The sequence below is a fragment of the Heptranchias perlo genome, chromosome 10 (assembly GCF_035084215.1).
Source record: "Heptranchias perlo isolate sHepPer1 chromosome 10, sHepPer1.hap1, whole genome shotgun sequence".
Classification (NCBI taxonomy): Eukaryota; Metazoa; Chordata; class Chondrichthyes; order Hexanchiformes; family Hexanchidae; genus Heptranchias; species Heptranchias perlo.
Genome location: NC_090334.1, coordinates 69,260,296 through 69,284,787, shown reverse-complemented (window position 1 = coordinate 69,284,787; position 24,492 = coordinate 69,260,296). Strand labels below are relative to the sequence as shown.

Below are 24,492 nucleotides of genomic sequence, written 5' to 3'. Positions count from 1 at the left end.
CTAGCTCTGCCTTATTCAAATAAGGTGTGATTGAGTTCCTATTTGACTCTGCTTCTGTGTATCACATTTGTACTTTAGGAAATAGGAATGAATCTTGCATTAATACCCACTTTTTATACCCGCCTTTGATCGCCCGCCCCTGTAGCCTGAGTCTCCTCTAGCCGGCGGGCAAGTGAAGCTAAGACCGCTGGGATGTGAGAGACCTGCGGCTGGGAAAACCCGCCTTTCTCTGAGCCTTGGCACCTGCCACCGGCGTAACCACGCCGAGTAACCGGCAGCAACGGAACATAAACATGGCTCCCCTCAGTGACGTCACATCGTGGCATCATCACCTCTATTTCCCTGTTTCTGCCTGTGTTTTTTGCGTGTCGCAGCGTCACTTCTCCATGACGGAGTTGCGGAGTGGCCAGCTTGCTGCGTCAACTCGGCGCACGTTTTGCTCTTTAAGTGAACGACGCTCTCAGGCAGCTCCCCCTGTGATATAAAAGGCCCTTAAACTAATGGGAGGTCATCCGGCTCCTAACCTGACGGAACGGATCGCCCGCCCATTGTTGATATCCAAACCACGATGGGATGCGTTCTGGGGGATCAGTTTACCGCCCAAGTGGCGAAGTCGAAGATTACTCCCCGCGCTTCCCAACACAAATTTGTAAGCTGATTTTTTTTTTTAAGTGACCCTGAATAGGTCACCTCTAACAATGACAAGAGGTGGAAAAATACTAACCTTCAAACTTGTTTTTTCTGGAGAGGGGTGAGCATAGAAATGTTGCTGCGGGCTTGCTAGGGTTAATCGTTGAACTTTGCTCTTTTTGCGAGGTATATTTCCAGTTTATTATTTGAAGAGAGAGGCGGAACCAATAAAAGCAGCGCTGCATTTTTAGAGGCTGCGGCGATCTACAGAGTTTATGGCGTCAGTTATAACTGTTTGGATCTACAGCCTTGTTGGTGGGAAGCCTTATAAGGGTATCAGTGGTGGGGCGGGGTATGTAGGTCAGCAAGAAGGCAACACTGTAAGTCTGGTAGGAAGTGTACACCTGCAAACATAGGAGTGGCAAGGCAAATGAATAACAAGGTTGTCCAGATAAGGTGGACATGACCTTTCTCGCAGCCTTTATCTTAGCGAACCAGCCTTATGTTCCTCAGAATTGTACAAATTCACAACGAGGAAGCCTCGAGACATTTTAGCACCATTTAGCGGGCGGTCGGTTTAATGATACGGTTGACCGCATTCACGTCAGCTAAGTGGCTGCTTTAATATGATTGTTGAAAAAAGGTAAAAGTCAAATCAAAAGAAGAACTGAGCTGGAGTGAAAGCATATGGGAGTGAGATTCAGAGATGCTTTTTTTTTTGGCTTTGAAATGACCACTGTCACAGAAATGCTACCTGTGGCTTTCTTTGTGGGGTTATAGGAACATAGCTTTCAAATGCACGTCCTCCTCTATATTTGCCACAAATAAGCAAAGAGGGGTGTAGAAAGGCGCAGAGTTGCAGTTTCACAGATGAGGTGATGAGGGTGGATACGAGTGGCTAATGTCACCTCTACACCGGCCTCTCGACCGGCTGGCGTAAACCATTTAAGAACTGCGGTGGTATTCGGTTTAGAGAGGTTATTTTCGTCATAAGGGATCTGAATTTCCTCATTCCGCCGCTGTAAGTTCACCGGAAATGAGGCGGAAACCCCAATGTTTTGAGACTGAATATGTTCCTTCCTCTGATTGCATTGCCCAATGTCACACTGAGCCACAAGGTGCCCATGAAACTCTACCCCAGAGAGGAAAGAAAACCGGTGAAATACTTTCTGAAAGAAAAGGTAGGGACAGGCACGGTAGTGTAGTGGTTATGTTAGTGGGCCGGTAATCTAGAGGCCTGGACTAATGATTTAAGAGTCGTGAATTCAAATCCTGCCTTCGTGGTTTCCGAATTTGATTTCAATCAGTTTAAAATTAATAAAAGGATGCTTTCAGTAAAAGTGACCAATAAGCTGTCGGATTGATGTAAAAACCCAAATGGTTCACTAATGTCCTTTAGTGGAAGTAAACCTGTTCTCTTTACCCTATATGTGACTCCAGTCCCCCAGCAACCAGCATCAAGAGATGAGCAGTGAATGCTGGCTTTGCCAGTGCTGCCCACATCCCGATAATGAATATTTTTTTAAAAAAGGTAATATCCCCAGTTTGAAAGCAACAAAGGCACAAGGTTTAAAGCTGTTGTTCAAGGGCAGCGTTCATTAAGAAATGTACAGTCTGATATGGAATCGATAAGGATGTGACGAATTATGTTTCACAAGTACACGTACCTCAGTGTGGCTAAGGTGTAATTATTCGAAATTACAAAATGAGGAGAGGAAAAATAAACTATTCTGACTGAACACGGCTCCCGAGAAAAGGAAGAACAATGACCCAGAGCTGAGCGGAGCTTCAAAATGGTGTACTTCAGCTTAGTAATTGGCTGTTTGGACCACACTTGGAGTACTGTGTACAGTTTAGTTAGCGCGCTTCAAAAAGGACGTACATGCATGCACTGGGGAGGGTGCAAGGAACGAAACAGGAATGGTCACAAGATTGCAGAGGCCTAAGCTCCACATCCTAGAGAGGAGGTCATAGGGGAGACACATCAAGGGTGTTTATTCCATGACCCATGATACCTGTGAGTACAGTTGGAGCGAGCAATCAAAGAATTATCTCCCCCCCCCCCCACCCCCATAAAGTATTAACTTGTTCAGATAAGGTGAGCCTGTAATATTACTTCAAGTCAGGCCAGTAGAACCAGAGCAAGTCAATTTAAATTGGTGAAAAGCAAGTTTAAAATAGATATTGGGATTTTCTTTAACTTGAAATGTTTGGAATAATCTATGAGGCAAGGTAGCAGAATCGGACATCAGAGGAGTTAAAAAGTAGTTGCACACTAGATTTTATTAGCTGGAGTACTGGAGGGACGTCTTAGATAGGCTGAAAGGCCTTTACTTATCCCTATCTCCTTGTGTGCTTTAAAACAGGCTGTTCTTCTTGATTGGCTGTTGGTTGTGCCATTCTGGAATGTAGTAATTGTTGTGCATCAGGGCATTCTTGCCAATCTCACATGGCAGCCCCACATCAATCAGTATGTAATGGTACCCTGATAAATTCTCGACAACAAAACCAATCCCATTTAGGGCATCACGACTGTGGGCTCGATGGTTGATAATTGAGTAACCACTGGGTTTGGAGATCGGGTTTGCTGCTGCTGTTTTAGTAAGCGAGCTGCAGGTCTGAATGAGGTCCTGCTCTCAATGAAGCTCGAATATCCTTTTTGAAATGGATTCAAAACCCTGAACTCCCTATTTATGAATCTTATCGTAAGCATCTATACACTAACTGACTCCCTAATAACTTTAAAGATTCTGTAGTATAGGCCTTCTCTTTACCCCTCCGTCATCCCAAATTTCCCGTTCCCCCAATTGTGCCTAGACAGTGAGTATCAACAGACTATTTGATTTGCCGAGGCTGATCCTACTCTCACCTGACGACTGCATGTAGACTTTCAAACACGGATCAATGGATGGCGATCAGGAGTTGTAACCTTGGCCGATTTTTAACCCTTCTTTTCCCACAGGTGCTTGTTTTAGAAAAAGAAAGACTTGCATTCATATAGCGCCTTTCACGTCTTCCAGACGTCCCAAAGCGCTTTACAGCAACGAAGTCACTGTTGCAATGTAGGGAAACGTGGCAGCCAATTTGCACGCAGCAAGACCCCATAAACAGCAATGAGGTAATGACCAGATAATCTGTCTTTTAGTGATGTTGGTTGAGGGATAAATATTGGCTGGAACACCAAGGAGAACTCCCCTGCTCTTCTTTGAAATAGTGCCATGGGATCTTGTTTACGTCCACCTGAGAGGGCAGACAGGACCTCGGTTTAATGTCTCATTTTCGCTGCTGCCTGACTGATCAGCTAACTCAGGCCAGGGATCAATCTTGGGTCTCTGTGGCTCAGTACCACACCAGGCAGTTGGTCCCTTAGAGGCTGAGACAGGAGAAATTATAATGGGGAAATCAGGAAATGGCAGATGCGTTAAACAAATATTTTGTATTTGTCTTCACAGTAGAAGACACAAAAAGCATACCAAAAATAATGGGTAACCAAGGGGTAAATGAGAGTGAGGAACTTAAACAATTAATATCACTAGAGAAAAAGTACTGGACAAACTAATGGGACTAAAAGCCGACAAATCCCCTGGACCTAGCAAATGTTACCCTGCTATTCAAGAAGGGAGAGAGAAAACAGGGAATTATAGGCCAGTTAGCCTGACATCAGTCGTCGGGAAAATGCTGGAATTCATTATTAAGGAAGTGGTAACAGGGTACTTAGAACATCATAATATGATTAGGCAGAGTCAACATGATTTTATGAAAGGGAAATCGTGTTTGACAAATTTATTAGAGTTTTTTGAGGATGTAACTAGCAGGATAGATAAAGAGGAACCAGTGGATGTAGTATATTTAGATTTTCAAAAGGCATTTGATAAGGTGCCACGTAAAGGTTGTTATGCAAGATAAGGGCTCGTGAGGTTGGGGGTAACATATTTGCATGAATAGAGGATTGGTTAATGGACCGTTAACCAATCCTCTATCCTATTCTAGGAATAGGAATAAACGGGTCATTTTCGGGTTGGCAGGCTTTAACTAGTGGGGTACTGCAAGGATCGGTACTTGGGCCTCAGCTATTTACAATCTATGTTAATGACTTAGATGAAGGGACCGAGTGTAGTATATCCAAGTTTGCTGACGATACAAAGCTAGGTGGCAAGTACAGCGAGCAGTTAGGAAGGCAAATGGCATGTTGGCCTTTATTGCAAGGGGGTTGGAGTACAAGAGTAAGGAAGTCTTACTACAATTGTACAGGGCTTTGGTGAGACCTCACCTGGAGTACTGCGTACAGTTTTGGTCTCCTTATCGAAGGAAGGATATACTTGCCTTAGAGGCAGTGCAACGAAGGTTCATTAGATTAATTCCTGGGATGAGAGGGTTGTCCTATGAGGAGAGGTTGAGTAGAATGGGCCTATACTCTCTGGAGTTTAGAAGAATGAGAAGTGATCTCATTGAAACATATAAGATTATGAGGGGGCTTGATAGGGTAGATGCTGAGAGATTGTTTCCCCTGGCTAGGAGGCATAATCGCAGGATACGGGGTCAGCCATTCAAGACTAAGATGAGGAGGAATTTCTTCATTCAGAGGGTTGTGAATCTTTGGAATTCTCTACCCCAGAGGGCTGTGGATGCTGAGTCATTGAATATATCCAAGGCTGAGATGGATAGATTTTTGGACTCTAGGGGAATCAAGGGATTTGGGGATCGGGTGGGAAGGTGGAGTTGAGGTCAAAGATCAGCCGTGATCTGATTGAATGGCAGAGCAGGCTCGAGGGGCCGTATGGCCTACTCCTGCTCCTATTTCTTAAGTTCTTGTGCTCTTATTTATCTATTCGATGGGAACTGTGTGTCTGTACATAAGGTTTGGTTGTCTTTTAGGCACCGGATCCTGTAGAATAGAACTCTTGTTTCAAGTGGGATTTTTTTTTTAATGAGTGGCCAAAGGTTGGCAGATGCCAGAATCTAGAGCTGAACCACAGCGATGGACCATTTCTGTAACATCTTCTGTGTCAGTGGCAAATTTGAGCTGCAAATCCATCTCGGTGGCTGGCAGTTTGGGCTAATTGGTTGACGTTTTCTAGCTTCCGGCTATTTAAATCAACCCCTGTAACTTGTACAGGCTTTGTGGGAATGCAGCAGCTGCATTTTTGATTATTATTATGTGGGAGTTTTTTGTTGTTGTCCTTTCCGGGAAAGATATTAGTGACCAGTGCAAATTCAGTTCTATAAGCTGAGGGGAAAGGCAGCCATTGTAGCAAGGACTGTGCAGGAGCTGCTGTGGGTTTTTTCATATGGAAATGCAGAATAATGGGGTGATTAAATAGAGCTGTATATAAAAGTACATCTGACATTAGAATTAGCATAATACTATGTAGCCTAAGGCTGAGGACTTTATTTGCCATCTGTGACTGAGCAAAATCCCCCCGGGGGCGGCTAAAATATTCTGAATAAACTCAACCGAAAGCCTTATTGAAAGTAAAATACCATTTCTGGCACATCATATTGATTTTGCTTAATTGCGGTGCAGCTAAGAACATTTAGTTACTGATGACTTTTGTACTGCGTGACAAGTCTGCCAGCGTCTTTCCGACTTGAGAGGATGGGTTTACACGGCTAGCTTTTGCCCCGCTATTGACGGAAAGGAGTAATCCCTTCGAACCCTCGGGTCGATATTTTTCCTCTCTGTTCAGGATTTTAGCCCAACGGCATTATTATTCTCCTTTTTTTTTTGTTAATTTGGGGCTGGAGGAATCGAAAATGTTAAAAGTAAAGGATTGGCACTCGCTTGGTCAATTTTAGAATTTTGCAGGGAACTTCAGGAGGCTTTTATGGTACGCAAGCCAAAAACTCGTGTTGACAAATACGCTTTAAAACTTGTCCTGAGATGCAAAAATACAGGATTGGGACAATATAAACATTTTTTGTGCATTCACTCATTGTGCTAGACTCCCTTCTGAAAACCGTGTTCTGTAGATTGTACTTTTGTCCCTATTTATTTGTCCCCATGCTGGGGTGCATTGCGTCCTTTAGATATGCTAGAAGGCACCTAGGCAACAAGTGTCAGCCGGCTGTTCTACTATGGAGCCATCACATCTGAGCCTGACTCCCATCGTCACCTGACATTCACAGATGCACCTTTTTCTGGGAAAAGCAGGAACAGGTTAAACAAGTATTTTGTATTTGTCTTCACAGTAAAAGACACAAAAAGCATATCAGAAATAGTGGGGAACCAAGAGTCTAATGAGAGTGAGAAACTTAAAGTAATTAATGTTAGTAAAGAAAAAGTACTGGAGAAATTAAAGGGACTAAAAGCCGACAAATCCCCTGGAACTGATGGCCTACATCCGAGGGTTCTAAAAGCGGTGGCTGCAGAGATAGTGGTTGCATTGGTTGTGATCTTCCAAAACTCCACTTGCCTGGATGAGTGCAGCCTCCAACAACACTCAAGAAGCTCGACACCATCCAGGACAAAGCAGCCCGCTTGATTGGCACCCCATCCACCACCCTAAACATTCATTTCCTTCACCACCGGCGCACTGTGGCTGCAGTGTATACCATCCACAGGATGCACTGCAGCAACTCGCCAAGGCTTCTTCAACAGCACCTCCCAAACCCGCGACCTCTACCATCTAGAAGGACAAGAGCAGCAGGTATATGGGAACAACACCACCTGCACGTTCCCCTCCAAGTCACACACCATCCCGACTTGGAAATATATCGCCGTTCCTTCATTGTCGCTGGATCAAAATCCTGGAACTCCCTTCCTAACAGCACTGTGGGAGAACCTTCACCACACGGACTGCAGTGGTTCAAGGAGGCGGCTCACCACCACCTTCTCAAGGGCAATTAGAGATGGGCAATAAATGCCAGCATCGAAAGCGACGCCCACATCCCATGAACGAATAAAAAAAATATTCCCTAGATTCTAGAACGGTCCCAGTGGATTGGAAGGTAGCAGATGTTACCCCGCTATTCAAGAAAGGAGGGAGAGAGTAAACCCGGAATGATTAGGCAGAGTCAACATGGTTTTATAAAAGGGAAATCGTGTTTGACAAATCTATTAGAGTTTTTTGAGGATGTAACTAGCAGGGTAGATACTAGTGGGGTGCCGCAAGGATCAGTGCTTGGGCCTCAGCATAGGAAAGTAAGCTGTGAGGAGGACACAAAGAGTTTGCAAATGGATATAGACAGGTTAATTGAATGGGCAAGAAGGTGGCAGATGGAGTATAATGTGGGGAAATGTGAAGTTATTCACTTTGATGGGAAGAGTAGAAAAACTGAATATTTTTTAAATGGTGAGAAACTATTAAATGTTGGTGTTCAGTGAGATTTGGGTGTCCTTGTCCAAGAAATACAGAAAGTTAACATTCAGGCACAGCAAGCAATTAGGAAGGCAAATGGCATGTTGGCCTTTGTTGCAAGGGCGTTGGAGTACAAGAGTAAGGAAGTCTTGCTACAGTTGTACGGGACTTTGATGAGACCTCACCTGGAGCATTGTGTACAGTTTTGGCCGCCTTATCTAAGGAAGGACATACTTGCCTTAGAGGCGGTGCAACAAAGGTTCACCAGATTGATTCCTGGGATGAGAGGGTTGTCCTATGAGGAAAGATTTAGAAGAATGGGCCTATTTTCTCTGGAGTTTAGAAGAATGAGAGGTGATCTTATTGAAACATATAAAATTCTTTGAGGGCTTGACAGAGTAGATGTTGAGAGGCTGGTTCCCCTGGCTGGAAAGTTTAGAACTAGGGGATATAGTCTCAGGATAAGGAGTGGACGATTTAGGACTGAGATGAGGAGGAATTTCTTCACTCGGGGTGGCGATTCTTTGGAATGCTTTACCCCAGAGGGATGTGAATGCTCAGTCGTTGAGTACATTCAGGACTGAGATCGATAGATTTTTGGACTGTAGGGGAATCAAGGAGTATGGGGATCGAGCGGGAAAGTGGAGTTGAGATCGAAGATCAGCCATGATCTTATTAAATGGCGGAGCAGGTTCACGGGTCCATATGGCCTACTGCTGTTCCTATTTCTCATGTTCCAAACCCTGGGCTGATTTTCTCGTCCTTCCCCTAGGCCGGGCACGCTGAAACCAATGGTCACAGCTCTACTGCGACCCCCCCACCCCGGGCTCAGATCAAACTCTGTTTCGTCGCTCATACAAACTCGGAGCGAATTTGCTGTAAGAAGGCGCTTGTGCCAGTTTCTATCCCGCCCGCCGCCGGTCCACTTCCCGCCCGGAATGAGTAGGTAAAGAGGGCACAGAGCAACCGCTGACTCCTGAAGATCAGGTGGCTCGGCCGCCTTTCGGCTTGTAGGCACGTAGTGGGGGGGGGGTCGCGGTGGTGTCGGGGAAGGAAAGGCTCGTCCATTCTCATTCTCACCTGCACACAACACGAGGGCTGAACCTCAGCAGAACCCCTGCTGTGCTCCCTCGTACTGTGAAGCCTCATATCCGGCAGAGGCCAAAGGCCAGCAGTCAGATTAATTCGTAGTATATATTCAATTAGCCTACTGATTTAGGGAGAAAAAAACTCCACAGCGCACAGCTCCCTCCTCCCCCTCCCATCCCCTGTGAATGCACGTGGGCCTTGCATCCATTATTTGTACTGTTGAACTTCAACTTGCCTCGTTACGCTTCTCCTGTTTAATGTGCACATTTTGGCTGTACGGTTGGTTTGAAGTCGTATGTGGGACCTTCAAATTGGCTGTATTTTAATTTGTGCATCAGAGGAACAGCTGCACTGGGCACTGAAAAGATAAGCAACCAATCCTGAATTTCTTGCTGCATTCTCCCACACACACAGTTTTCTCCCTCCTCGAGGCACTAACTCTTGCTGGGGTAAATCCCAGCAGTTAAAAAAATATCCTGCTCTCACCTGAATGTCCCTACTGTCCACCCCCAGAGGTAACTGGATAGCAATCAGGGAATGAACCCTGACTGACAGTTCCTGTCTTCCCCCCGAGCCAAGGGGCATTGAGACCAACTTCAGTGACAACAACTACTTGCATTTATATCACTCCTTTCACGCAGTAAGGCGTCCCAAGGCGCTTCACAGCCGCAATTATCAGACAAACTTCGACACCGAGCCACATAAGGAGGTATTAGGACAGGTGAATAGGTTTTGAGGAGCGACTTAAAGGAGGAGAGAGAGGTAGCGAGGCGGAGAGGTTTAGTTGGGGGGGGGGATCTCCAAAGCTCGGGGCCTAGGCAAGTAAAGGCACAGCTGCAAAGGTGGAGCGATGGAAATCAGGGATGCGCAAGAGGCCAGAATTAGAGGAGCGCAGAGATCTCGGAGGGTTGTAGGGCTGGCGGAAGTTACAGAGATAGTGACGGGCGAGTACCCGAGCTCTGGATCGTATCTGCTGGGCTACTGGGGGTGCTGTTGGATTTCTTCGACATTTTAAAATCTGTGGCGGTGGCGGGGGAGGGGAATTGGCCCAAGTGGGGCATTCACTGGTATTGATAGCAGCCTGGGAGATCCTAGCAACCTGTCTCATTTATCAGTTGGTTACAGCTTCTTACATAGTATTAATTAGGGTACGGTAGTGTAGTGGTTATGTCACTGGACCCGTAATCCAGAGGCCTGGACTAATACTGCAGAGAATGCAAGTTCAAATTCCCACCATCGTAGTTTGAGAATTTGAATTCAATTTAAAAAATCTGGAAATGAAAAGCTGGAATCAGTAAAAGTGGCCATGAAGCTAGCTGTCGGACAGTCATAAAACCCAACTTGTTCACTAATGTCCTTTAGGGAAGGCAACCTGACATCCTTACCCAGTCTGGCCTATATGTGACTCCAGTCCCACACCAACATGATTGACTCTTAACTGCCCTCTGAAGTGGTCTAGCGAGTAACTCAGCTGTATCAAACCGCTACTAGCGGTTCAAGAAGAAGGCCCACCACCGCCTAATCAGGGAAACTAGGGATGGGCAATAAATGCTGATCTAGCCCCCAATGCCCACATCCCAAGAATGAACTTTTTAAAAATTGGGGATTCCACAAACATCTGTCCCTTGAATTCAGCACAAATGATGTGAACGCCCCAGGAGATTTACCTTTTAAAAAAGGAGGTGGCTATAGAGCCTCCCACGGTCAGTTTCTCTCCCCCACCATCTGTACTGTGTTAGTCGGTCTCATGTCTGAAAGTGCGAGTGTCTGGATCTCTGGTGAGGACAGGATCAGGGTCAGCTCCACATAGCCTCTTGACATTCATTAACAAGGTACCAAAGGCAGCTAGTGCCCAGATTGAGTCAGTGCCTTTAAGAAATGAGGGTGAAAAAGGAGATGTAGTTTTGACATTTGGAAGTTAAAATATGTTTAATTTTCAACCCCCAGCTCTCGTGTGTTGCTCTCTAGGAGACGCTGTTGAAATCCAGGTCAAGATTGGCATTCACAACCTGACATTCATTTGTCTAGGTTTAGTCATCTCAGGACGGAAAAGGAAACCAGCCGAGGAATTGGTTTGCACATCACTCAGATAGGCATTCTGACCAAGAGAGGGTTTTGGACTTTGCAGAGGGTCCATATTCCTCACCCCATCTCCATCCCCCAATTTCTGCTCTTCTACCACCACCCCATCCCAGCCCACCCCTTGAAGAAACACTAGCATTAAAGTACAGTAGTAGCCAAGGTTTGGGTAGAACGTAACCACAGAGACTGTACATCCGGACAGTACACTCTGCATGTTACAGCTCCACCCACTGCGTGTGAGACCAGAGGAAATCATACAGGGCTCACTATGGTCTGGCATTCGTCTATCTTGCTTAAGTATAAAGACAATTGGTCATGTAATTTTCCTTTGTAAAGCACATTTCTGGAGGGCATTGATTACCAGTAAAGCAAAGACATATTTCACTGTCCAGAATTTCTTGCATCTTTTGAAGGACGAGAAATTGAAAAGTTTTTCGTCCATTACTGAGTGCAGTGCAGTTTGGTAACATCAACTACGTCCCTCTACTTTTTAATTGGGTCACTTGCCTTTGATATTTCACTGTTGTGAATAATGACCATTAAGTCACTGCTGTCTCATTTGCTTCCAGAGAAGAATTAATTTGTATTAAGATAAAAAGAATTGCAAATGGTGGAAGTCTGAAATAGAATCAAAAAGGGCTCAAAATACATGGCAGATCCGGCAGCCTCTGAAAAGGAAAGAGGTGGATTTATGTTTACACCCTTTATCAGCACTCAAGGAAGAATTCACCTGTCGATGCATCAACTTAGAAAAAGAAGAACCTGCGTTTACATAGCAGCTGATCCTCGGGATGTCCCAGCGCATTTCACAACCAATGAAGTTCTTTTGAAGTAAAGTCACTGTTCTGTTGTTATGTAGCCAAATGCAGCAGCCAATTCTGTGATCATCTCGACTCCACAAATAGCAAATGAGCTAAATGACCAGTCAGTCTGGTTTTTGGTGATGTTGGTCGAGTGAGGAAAGTTGGTCAGGAACACCAGGAGAACTTCTTCAACTAGGACCACGGTTCCACCTGAGCTGGTGGACGAGGCCTGGGGGGGGGGGGCGGTTAACATCTCACATGAAAGACTAGCTCTTTTTCAACGCTGCACCGAAGCGTCAGCCTAGATTAGGTGCTCGAGTCCAGGAGCGACACTTGAACTCAAGACCTCCTTGACTTTGGAGGCGAGAGTGCTACCAAGTGAATGAAGCCGAAACCAGGAGAAAAAATTTGGGTGTCTCTTAAAGTCAGATTGAGTAAGCACCGACATAGTTCTACTCTGAAGTTACAATATTTTATTGTGTTTCAGGTCAGAAGGCTGACCTTTAATTTAATAGACAAATGAGACAAATTTACTAGTGCTCAGTTGCCATTTTTTCTGTTTTATAAATCCCACAAGACCCAACACTCTCAATATCACATCATTCAGCACTGCATACATACATTATCATTTGTTTGCTCTGCCCCATTAATGACTCCCCTCTGTATTTGCTAACCTATATAATGTGGCTACGAGACTGTGTCTGTGTAATGTCAATTACCACTTAGTTGCTAAATGTATGCTCTGCATAGCTCCATTAAAATTAAAATACTGTCTGTACATTGGCTCGTGGGATTAGGCAGGAGGTTTGTGTAGATTTACTACGATAGGAGCTAATGGAAAACATAACTGTTAACAATCTGAGGTTTTCAATTAGCCATTCTCTGATTGATTTTTATGAAATCTCATCGGCTGATAACTATGCATCACTGAGCTAACCGCAGCGTACGCTGGGAAATCAACAAAAACATTTTTTTTAAAAATGTAAATAAAAACACATTTATACCTAGCAAGGTTTAAAAAAAAAGTAGCAAGTGGACTCTGAAGGAATTCAAAGCCCTTTTGTAAGTTGCTCTCGACGATGGTGTTCCTTTATTGCCTGTTTCATAAACCTGTACCAAAGTTGAATTATTCCTGGCCTGAATTTGTTGAGAGGTGGCATTGCAATTTCACCGTCTTATTGTTATGGTCGGATCAGGAGATCTGTCCAATCTTACATGACCTTGTGTTAACACAATAGCCGGATCTGAATAAGTTAAGTTCCACTTTTATATACAAGGGATTTTCACCGACGTTTTGCGGCTGTATTCTCTGAATTTGCCTGTTTTCCCCTGAAAACTCTTGGGCTTGATAATTGCACATGATTTAAGCGAGCTCTCCTACGTGATGGATTTAGCAGTTTATTTCTGGATTATCCACTGTTTCTTCCGCTTAGCAAGTATCAAAGCTTCTGAAATACAGATCTTCCGAAGTTAAAACTGCAGCAAAGTATGTGAAAGAATTTCCCTGCAGGTCTGAGCAAACCAAAGCAGCGCCCCCTTCAGGAGATCTGACCGACACAGATCTGTAAACTTCCCTTCTTCAGAAGAACTATCAGAATATGTCAAAGTAATAGTAAATGATCAGGACTTAAAAGGTGGATATTTTATTCAGCAGGCAGTGCTTATATGTAGATAAATACATTGGTAAAGGGTATATCAAATGAATAACCAAACTCAGTAGCCTGAAAACTGTTTCTGTAATTATATGTGAAAGAAATATTGGACACAGTTGGTCCTTCACTGTATCATTGTCTGAAATAAATCTGTCATCGAAAAGGGAGCTAAATGCGTCACCCTTTGAATGTCTTGTCTTATAGGGTAGCCCGTTTCAATTATGAATGAGCCTGAATACAGAGAGCGAGAGAGATCATGTCATGTTTTCTGAATTCAACGAGGTGTATTTTATCAGATCTCCACAGGACTGCTGAAGGACAGTGGGGGTCTTTCCACTCCAGGACAATGGAGGTGGCAGGTGGAGGGGGTGGCTGGCCGCTGTTTAATGGCAGCGAGTACTACGCTCGCCCCTAGCTGTCAGTTGGTCATGAGTATCATTCACAGTAATAGGCTGAAGAGACTGGATCAGGAAAAGTGGCACCTGAAGGAGGCGGGGGGGAGGGGGGGTTGCGGGTGGAGGGGTCGGTGGGTGGTGGGTGGGGAGAGTTCATAGTCACACTTCGATCAAAATACTTAAAACTTTGCCGTGAATTTACTGTACCGATTTCAATTAAAAGCTCACTCGCTTGGAGTTTATTTCTTGCATATTTCTCAAAAGGCTAAAATCCAAAGTCTGTCAGCCAATAAATTCACCTTTAACTGTTAATAGCTTTTTTTCCCCCCTGCATTTCAACTAATTCAAAAAAAAATTAAATTCTGAGTGCTCGTGGCATCATCAAGGGAGCTGGTTTGAAGGAAGTGTTGAGCCCAGCAGTGTGGGTTAGCTGAATTAACATCACTATTCTGGGTTAATGACTATCTCTTACTGATGGCTTAATGACTCACTCACTCTCTCTCTCTCTCTCTCTCTCTCTCTCTCTCTCGCTCTCATTGATGGTTCAGCTCGCTTATGCTGTTGGGTTCATTCGTTCCTCCAAGTCAGAACTCCAATGAGATCATGAAATGTCATACTTTAAAACAAAAATGTGAACAAAGCAAGTTGTATTAAGGTTGATGCTAATTTTTGGTAAAGTGGTACACCCAGTCTATCCTATTGAGTGCGATGGGATTGCAGTTCATTCTGGGCTTGAATCATTTTTCCTTTGCCTTGGCTTTCACCTGTATCAAATGTAATTGCTTTGTATAGCCCAGTAGGGGCAATTATTTCTGTATTAAAGAATACACTGATTAACTGATACAGGAATCCCAGTGGCTCAGAGATAAAGGGGATAATTTTAACCCCCAAGAACGGATGGGTTGGGGGTGGGTGGGAGGTTAAAATAAAAGCTTTTTGGAGTGAGACCGCAATGAGCCCACTTCTGGATTTGACCCAGGCAGCTTTGTATGCATGTGCACAACAGACACCAACTTAAAGCCGGCGGGCCAGTACTTAAAGGGGCAATGTACCTCATTGAAATAGTTGAGAGAGCTTAAGTTTTTCTGTATTAGAAAAGTAAAACAAATTTAACCTTACCTGTTCGGGTTTCCCACCACTTCTGAGTCACATCAGGTGAAAGCAGGCGGGAAGGGACAGATCCATGAGGTGAGTGCCTTTATTGCACTGCTTGTGCCTGGAGGAGCAGGAGTGTTTTATCCAGGCCCAAAAAGCCCACCTGGTGCGACATGACCCTATCATCGGCCGACCCATTCCCCCAAGGATGTGGATCCATCCCTCCCCCAATGCTGGCTGGACAACCCCCCCCCCCGATTTGTTCCAGGACCCATGATCTCTCCCTCACTCCCCCCTCTCTGACTCTGCATTCCTCTCCCTCCCGACAGGCTGGCTGCCCGGCGTGTGGGAAACTTACCTGCAATTGAGAGGTAATCGCAGATTGCGACGCACTCGTTTGGCTTCCGGGTTCCCCAGGCGAATGTTTAGGGACGGGCTGGGTTCCTGGCTCCAAGTTAAGATCATGCCCAAAGTGTCTGTCTCTGAGCCATACAAAGCAGAAGGGTCACAGGCTCAACCTGCAGTCTGTGGCCTCAGCTGACCTCAGTCAGGGAGCAGTAGGACTTTAAGATTGGAGGGGAAAATTGACCACGGTTTTTATTCCTGATTTGCTGTACAGCATGCTCGTTTTGTAAGTACGCAAGAGTGCTGGGAGGTCCTGAGCAGTCAGCTAGCCTGCCAGCATTCACTGTCAAGGGTCACACGCGAGTAAAGGTCACTTGGCCAAGGTATCCAGGAAGAGCCAGGATCCCAGGGAGTGAGTCACCACCTTCAAGGCGGGAGAGGAGGGAAGAAATACAAGAGAAAATAGGAAAAGTCCTACTGGTTAGATGTCAAGTGGCCTCTTGGGTAGGTGCGTTCAAACCAAAGGTGGCATTTTCTTTATTGGTATCAACCACATCAGGGACCTCTTATTCTTACACTTAGAAATGCAAATATTAAGGATAAGAACCAGCATTTGAAAATTAAAAAACATATACCATTTGATCTAATAACTATTGGGAGAGTGTAGCAACAATTTTATACAGAGACACCATAGGAAACTAAGACTTTTTAGGACCAGTAAAAGACTGTTGAACCAAACAAACCCATTGCTTAGATCAACCCACCCACCCGCTTTCTCATTCCCTTCTTTCTCCAGAAATATATCTCGTTGCCAGTCGCACCCATTGATACAATCTGTTCACTTCAGTTGCCTTCCCTCGTGATTCACTTCACTCACTTCTAACACACTAATTTAAAATAGGGTTCAGAAACTGAGCAACGTCATTTAAAAATTAGCAGCGATTAGGGAAGTTGTGCAAAGGGTAATGGACATAAGGAATACGTTACAAAGGAAAACCTTTGAAACAAGTGTTACGGGGTTTAGGGGAGATGTATTTCTTGAGAAGCGAGAGGATGGAGGGGTTACGGTGAGTGGGTTGAAAATGGGAAGTGGGGGGGGGGGGTGGGGTGGGGTTTGAGTTCACTCAAACACCTGGTGAGCTTGATTGGCCGAATGGCCTCTCCCAGTTCCAGTGGCTTGAAGCCAAGGACATGCTTTTTAACTGACAAGAGGTTCACAGTGCAAGGCATTGTTTTCTTTCTCCATAGAGATGACTGATCTGTACAGATCTGTTGCTGGTACTGTGCTGAAGAGATCTGAGAGAACTTAGTTGGAAATGTTTAAAAGCATCTTTGTGGAAATGCTGGCGGGTAGCGTGAGAGTGCTTTCTAGGGTCAGTGAGAACATATCAAAACTCATTCATTTTGAGAATTCTGATTACATTGCAAGTTCACCTCTGGAACACTTCTAATGAAAAAGCCATGTGTTAGGTGGATGTGTGTATTTTAAAGTGGGGGGCCTTGTTTGTTTCTAAAGACACTGTATATTTTGCTTTCTTCCTTCTCTTGGCGATGCTTCAATCTGAACCTGTCGAAAGCTGTTGCCTGGTCAGATGGCTCGTGCTGAATTTCAGCAATGTGAGGAGATAAATTCCCAGGTCAACAAAATAAATGTTCTTTGTACTATGTTATGTTTTAACAACTGTACAATGTCTATGCTTTGTGGGGTGGGGGGTGGCGGTGGTGGAGGCAAGGTTTGTTCTTGAACTGGCAATTTTCTCATCTGCCTATCATTCCGAATAGCTTGGGGGGGAAGGGGGGGGGGAAGATAAGTCCTGTCAGTAAAAGATAAAGAATTAGGCTATCATATTAACACAATGCACTGGGACAGCCTTAATGAAAAAACATTAATGGCATTCTTCATTGAGTATTGCAGCAGTGAGCAGGTCATTAAAGTTCTCCTCATCAGGAACCATATGGAAATGGCTGTAGAGATCTCCAGTAAATTTTTAGAAGTATAATTGAACAGCTGTCTCTGATTAATTGATTAATTTAAAGCCAGGAAAAGCAGGTAAAACCCAAGGTGAAGGATGCGACTGCACATTAAATGGATAGTATACCACTCCTGGGACCTCCTTACAGGTCCTGTGTTATGGGGATGCACTCAATCGACAGTGTCAATATCGAGCTGGCGGCTTCTGTGACTGGAGCTGGAGAGGACTGGGGTCTGATCAGATAACGCGCTTTGATTCAAAAGCTGCTTACCACTGTCTTCATGGGGCAGATGAGCGTTTACAGCAAGCTACTGTAAGATGTTCCTATTGTGTGTTTTGTAGTTTTAATTTACTTATTCTGGACCTTTCCTTTTAAAATAAGATCACAGTAAGGTAATTTATTTGAGCAACCATATACACAATTTGCGTCATAATGCACATTTCAGAATAAAACCTAAGAGATTGAAAGCAGTCGCTGATGAAGCCTGCCAGCTTCCTGCTGTTCTGAAGCACTGTACTGTCAACCAGAAGTCCAGCACTTGGATCACAGTCTCCCGTTCACACTCGGGATTACCTTTGTACAATTTCCAGTCAGGTTGTCAGAGGAGAGGAAGACGGAACTTCTCCCCTGGACTGGTCACATGCAACATCTTGTGACTTGAACATGGGAATTATGTTTATTGCATTGGTGGAGATAAGTACAGACTGGATCATGCTGGCCAAGGAGGGTAATGTGGGCATCAGGCAGAGCTAACTTAGGCTGAGGAGGGGTGGGGTGGGGTGGGGTGGGGGGGGGCGGTGAAATTGACTGAGGAAGATGAGTTATAACAGCAAAAGGAACCATTCCATAAGGAAACTCTGATTCATTCCTGCTTGTCTTCTAAGTACTGACTGACTAAAATATTCCACTACCAGATATTTCACTGCAGTATATCAATGGCTGCAATAAATTGAGCTGTGAGAATGCAACTGAATAGACAAGGACTGACTGGTCTTAACAGTTCACCTCTGTTGCTGTTAGAGGTCTCTGCTTTTATATTCGTTTACCAGCTGAGATAATGCTACATGATTCAGTCCATGCTTTGTTTGCTAATTATTGAAAAATAGCTTTTGGATGTCTGTGTATTATAATTGATTCTGTCACAGCATTAGATTAAACTAATAGAAAATTGGCTTTCGTTGAAATTTAAAAGTGATGAGAGCAGCTACACATCCTACAACCTCGCTCTTTCTCTCCCCTGCACCCCCATTGTGTTGAAATCAAAACTCATCGCACTACTCTTAACTCCTACTCTAACCCATCCTGTCTGATGACTTCAAAACTAGAACTCCTTACTTGCGTCAACCATCCCTTCTTCTACAATTTTATAGAATCATTCGGCACAGGAGAAGGCCATTCGGCCCATTGTGCCTGTACCGGCTCTTTGAAAGAGCTATCCAATTAGTCCCACTCCCCTGCTTTTTTCCCCAAAGCCCTGCAGATCTTTCCTTTTCAAGTATATATCCAATTGCCTTTTGAAAGTTACTACTGAATCTGCTTCCACCACCCTTTCAGGCAGCGCATTCCAGATCATAACAACTCGCTACGAAAAAAAGAAATTCTCCTCATCTCCCACCTCTTTTCAGGCTTTAAAACCCAAGCTTGCCGTCCCCTAATTGTGACTTTCTGGGTTATCTTTTCTTTTGTTCCTATTCATTTCTGCAGCTTGGCGATACCCCTGCATGACGCCCCTAGGTCTTTAAATAAGAAAAACACACAGAGGCGCAGATTTTCCTGTTCCTGCACCTGAGCGCATTGAATCACCTGGGCACACGGAGTTAAGGGAACATTGGGCAGGCAACAGCACACTCTTCTCACTGAACCTGGTTGATTTTGTTCCACCCAATTTATTTAAAAGGATAGAAAATCAGGCAATATTCCCTTTTAGCCATGTGATCTTCTCTGTCTGATTTTCCTGTATTTCCTACACATACCAGTGATTCAATAGCTGTAGGTGCAGGAATAAGAAGATCCACCCAAGTAAGATAATGTTGCCTTCCATTGATTCTGGGATTCAGGCTGATACCCTAACTCACACCAAGTCCCGTTCACCCATCAACCGCTATGCTCGCTGACCTACATTGTCTGCCGGTCTGGCAACGTCTCAAATTTAAAATTCTCATCCTAGTGTTCAAATCCCTCCATGGCCTCGCCCCTCCCTATCTCTGTAACCTCCTCCAACCCTACAACCCTCCTCTCTGCGCTCCTCCAATTCTGGCCTCTCGTGCATCCCCGATTTCCCTAGGCCCTAAGGTCTGGAATTCCCTCCCTAAACCTCTCCACCTCTCTACCTCTCCTTGTTTAAGGTGCTTCTCCTTTTAAGACCTACCTCTATGACCAAGCTTTGGATCACATGTCCTAATATCTCTTCATGTGTCAAATTTTGTCTCATAACGCTCCTGTGAAGCGCCTTGGAATGTTTTACTACATTAAAGACGCTATGTAAATGCAATTTTTGGTGATATTTTAATAAAATGCATCTTTCTGTTTTCTTGCAGGTAAAGATGAGCCTTCAAGCTACATTTGCACAACATGCAAGCAGCCTTTCATGAGTGCTTGGTTCCTGCTCCAGCATGCACAGAATACTCACGGATTCCGCATTTACTTGGAGACGCACCCATCGAACAGCCCCCTTACACCACGGATTGGCCTTCCACCCTCCTTGGGCCCAGACACCATCTCACAGTCCCCTCTCACTACCTTCCTCGGTGAGAACAATCCTTTCAACCTGCTGCGGATGACTGGACCTATCCTTCAGGAGCACCCAGTCTTTGGAGATGGCCGTCTCCCCAATACCCCCCCCATTTTCAGCCCGCCGCCTCGACATCATCTAGACCCTCATCGTCTGGACCGCCTTAGTGCTGATGAAATGGGCTTGGTATCTCAGCATCATAGTGCCTTTGACAGAGTAATGCGCTTGAACCACCCACTGGGTATAGAATCCCAGACCATGGACTTCTCCAGAAGGCTCCGAGAACTGGCAGGGAACAACAATTCCACTCCTCCCTTGTCGCCCAGCCGTCACAATCCTATGCATCGCTTACTTCAGCCCTTCCAGCCCAGCCCCAAGTCACCGTTTCTGAGCACTCCACCACTGCCTCCCATGCCCCCCAGCAGCACAACCCCTCCTCAGTCGCAGGCCAAAAGCAAGTCCTGCGAGTTCTGCGGGAAAACCTTCAAGTTTCAGAGCAATTTGATTGTCCACCGGCGTAGCCACACGGGTGAGAAGCCGTACAAGTGTCAGCTCTGCGACCATGCCTGCTCCCAGGCCAGCAAACTGAAACGTCACATGAAGACGCACATACACAAGTCAGCCTCCATCACGGGGAGATCAGACGATGGACTCTCCGTCACAAGCTCCCCTGAGCCCGGCACCAGTGAGCACGCTGCTGGAGAAGGCGGCGGCCTAAAAACCAACATAACAAATTTCGGCACTAACCTTGTGAATGAGAACGAGGAGGAGGAAGAGGAGGAGGAAGAGGAAGAGGAGGAGGAATTAGAAAATGAAAGCAGGCCTGAGTCCAGTTTCAGTATGGACTCTGAGCTGAGTCGCAACAGAGAGAATGGCTTCAAGCTGCCAATGAACGAAAAGCACTGTGTTCTGGGCAAGGTCATGGAAAATGTAGGCCTCCGTGCAATCCAGCATTACAGTGACGTGCTTACTGACAAGCAGAAGCGTAATATCTTCTCAAAACGATCTTCTGATGGTCAGAGAGACACTGGAGACGAAGACTCTGTTGCAGGAGAACTGGATCGACCGGAAGACGGCACAGTGAACGGCAGAGGCTTTGGTCTCGGTGAGTCTTTCCCTATCATGCTGCCTCGGAAACCTCCTCTTATCACCAGTCCCTCTCTGTCAAACGCTTCTGCTAAAAGAATTAAAATGGAGAAAGATCTAGACTTGTCCTCGGCACCTTTAATTCCCTCTGAGAATGTTTACTCTCAATGGCTGGTGGGCTATGCAGCATCAAGGCACTTCATGAAAGACCCGTTTCTAGGATTCGGCGACTCCAGACAATCCCCCTTCGCCACTTCTTCCGAGCACTCCTCGGAGAACGGCAGCCTGAGGTTCTCCACCCCGCCCGGGGACATGCTGGACGGGGGGCTCTCGGGTCGTAGCGGCACGGCGAGCAGCGGCAGCACCCCACACATGGGCGGGCCAGGCCCGGGCCGGCCGAGCTCCAAGGAAGGACGCCGGAGCGACACTTGCGAGTACTGCGGCAAAGTGTTCAAAAACTGCAGCAACTTGACAGTGCACCGCAGGAGCCACACCGGCGAACGGCCTTACAAATGCGAGCTCTGCAACTATGCATGCGCCCAGAGCAGCAAGCTGACGCGCCACATGAAAACGCACGGCCAGATCGGCAAGGAGGTTTACAGGTGCGACATTTGTCAAATGCCCTTCAGCGTTTACAGCACCCTTGAGAAACACATGAAAAAATGGCACGGAGAACACTTGCTGACAAGCGACGTAAAAATCGAACAAGCAGAAAGAAGCTAAAGCTCCTTGAAGTAAAAGAGACTTGGTTTTAAAAAAAAACACACACAAAAATTCAATTGTAAAGCTTAATTAATTGCCAACTGAGAAAGTTGGCCCAGAGTGCCTCCTGTGGCACTTAAATATTTTCAAGGTATAATTTGTGTCTGAGAAGCTCAATCAAACCTGAGGGTGATGTAGAGGCAGTAAAATAATGTTGAGCCTTTCAACTGTGCAATAATTTCTGTATTTATTGTTTTTTTAATATTTTTTCAAGCATCATGTGCAGGTACTTTTTTCTTTTCCTTTTTTTTTCACTGTTTGAAACTTTTTATTTTGTTTTGTTTTGTTTTTTTTGGGTATCCCTTTTGATTTTACCCACTTTTTAAAAAAAAACCTGAGATTACTTGCATTTTGAGGTGCAGATCTGTAGAAATAACCCTTTTCTCGGGCCGCTGCTTATGTGGAATTGAATAGTTAAGCTACTCAACACAGTAATTTCTTGAATAGAAGCCGCGTTTGTTAATTATTATTTTTTTATTAAAAGGGGAGGATGGATTGGAATTGCACAAAAATATTTTTTTTTAAAAAAAAAAGCCACAGCGGATCACAATCCTAATCGTAGCACTTAACAGGTTTTTATCGCAAGCTGGGTTCGAAATGTAGCACTGATCTCGCCAACCTCTTGGTGTCTGGAACTGCCATCATCGGTCTTGTCAATGACGCCTGGCTAAAACTAATACAGTTTATAACAAAGAGAAAAAAAAAATAAAAAAAAAATAAAAGAAGATGATGCAGGCAATGAAAGAGGCAGTTTACTATCTGGTGGCAGTTGTACCAGGGAGAAACTTAACCTAAGCAATAACGGACTTTTAGTTGTGTTATTAATTAGTGAATAAATGCACAGTGAAGCAAATCTGAGCAAAGTCGAAAGTGCATTATTGCCAATGCCCGGACACCTACGGAAACATCTGTGCTCGATTGTGAGCGATATGCATTATTGTAGAAGTGCACTGGTATTTTGCCAATAGGAGTAGATGGTCTTTGGCCATTGTGTTAAATAGCTAAATTTGTACCTGAGATATTTCCTTTTTTTGAACCCGCACCTTAACATATTTGTTTTCTTAATTATAGAAACTGCGACTTCTGAACAAGAAACTATGGGAAATCTATGGTCCAAAAGGGTTATGGTATACATTAGGGAACAACTGAGATTAAAAGTGTCAGTGTTGCTTAGCATAGCATTCACAATGCTGGCACTATAAAAAAAAATGTTAATGTCAGTTGACGGTTTTTATACTGCCATTCAATTTGACATGAGTGCCTTGAATATTTGATCTTCCTAATGAGTCTCTGAGACAAATGCAAAACCATTTTTTGTGAAGTTAAAAAAAAAGTACTGATTTGAAGAAGAGAGAAAAAAAATCACACAACAAAGAGAAAAATGTACGTCATATTAGATTCTAGAGTTCTACACGCACCAACAATCCAGCATTTGTAAACAAAATACAAACAAAAGTATCAGCGGACCTTCACGCCAGCCGCTACAAGTTGGTGAAGACGAGACAACATCCCCCTCCCCCACTTACCCCCTACCCATCTAATCAACTTCGGAAAACCAGTCTGCCGGTCTGTGCTCATCAATTGACGCTGCAGGACGCTGCTTAAACTGTGGGAACCCCACTGTAGCAAGGCTCAAAAGTAAAAAAAAAAGACGCCTCCAGAGTCCCAACGAGAACGTAAAGACAGTTACTCATCAGGAACAATGGCTACTCCTTATTTTTTTTTTGTTCTGAACAGAATTTAGTGCACTCAGTCTCGAATAAGTTTACAGTATTGAATATATACAAGGGTGGAAAAAAAACAACAAAAAAAAATTGTGTGTGTGTGCGTGCGTGTGTTTGTTGAATGATCAAGAGTTTTTTTCCGAAGTTTGCTTAGTAAATACATGGATGCCATTATGGCCATGTGTATATTGGTTCTCTGATTCAACTGGTGACGGGGTTTAATATATATATTACAGTTTCTTGATCACTGTAAAAGTGTACCAGTATTTGTAATAATGGAGAATGCCTGGGCATTTTACAAAATGGAGAAAAAAAAACAAAAAAAATTTTTTTTTTCAAAAATGGAAATTGTTGCAGTAAATTTGTGGGTCTAAAATTGTACTTGTCACTGTAATTGTAAAGTCTAATTGACTATCAGTTTTAGTAGACTTTTTTGCCTTGGGTGTTTTATCTTTTTTCAAAATTGTATAGAACTTGTATTGGGAAGAACGATTACTGCTACTATATGTAGACAAGAAAAAAAATAGTAGAAAAGTGCATATTCATGTAATTGCTTTGCTTAAATCACATTCCTGACCTGTACTTTTTTCCCTCTCTGTTTCTCTGGAATGGTTACTTGGTATTGGTTCATAATAGTGTAGGCACTTGCTGTATTTATACAGGAGCTTGTATTTTTTAACTGTTTGCTTGTCCTTTTAAAGGTACAACAAAAAAAAAGTACCTTTTTTGGTAGTGGATTAGAAAAAGAACACACAGGCTGCCATAATATATTTTTTTAATTTTGGCAGGATAAAAATAGTGCAAAAATAATTTGTATGTTCTGAAA

At 44.3% G+C, this 24,492-nt stretch overlaps 1 protein-coding gene across 2 annotated transcripts in view; it reads left to right on the top strand.

Moving 5' to 3' along the window:
* LOC137326667 (B-cell lymphoma/leukemia 11B-like) overlaps positions 1-24,083 on the top strand; it is a 153,936-nt gene extending 129,853 nt beyond the window's left edge. Inside the window, exons 3-4 of one of the 2 annotated variants that reach the window (XM_067991970.1) lie at positions 19,901-21,782; positions 23,014-24,083. In XM_067991970.1, coding sequence (XP_067848071.1) covers positions 19,901-21,782; positions 23,014-23,029 — 1,898 coding nt within the window. In that variant the 3' untranslated portion in view covers positions 23,030-24,083. Of the gene's footprint in view, positions 1-19,900 lie in introns of both variants that reach the window. The other variant, XM_067991969.1, reaches the window with a different exon arrangement.
* Positions 24,084-24,492: the final 409 nt, after the last annotated feature.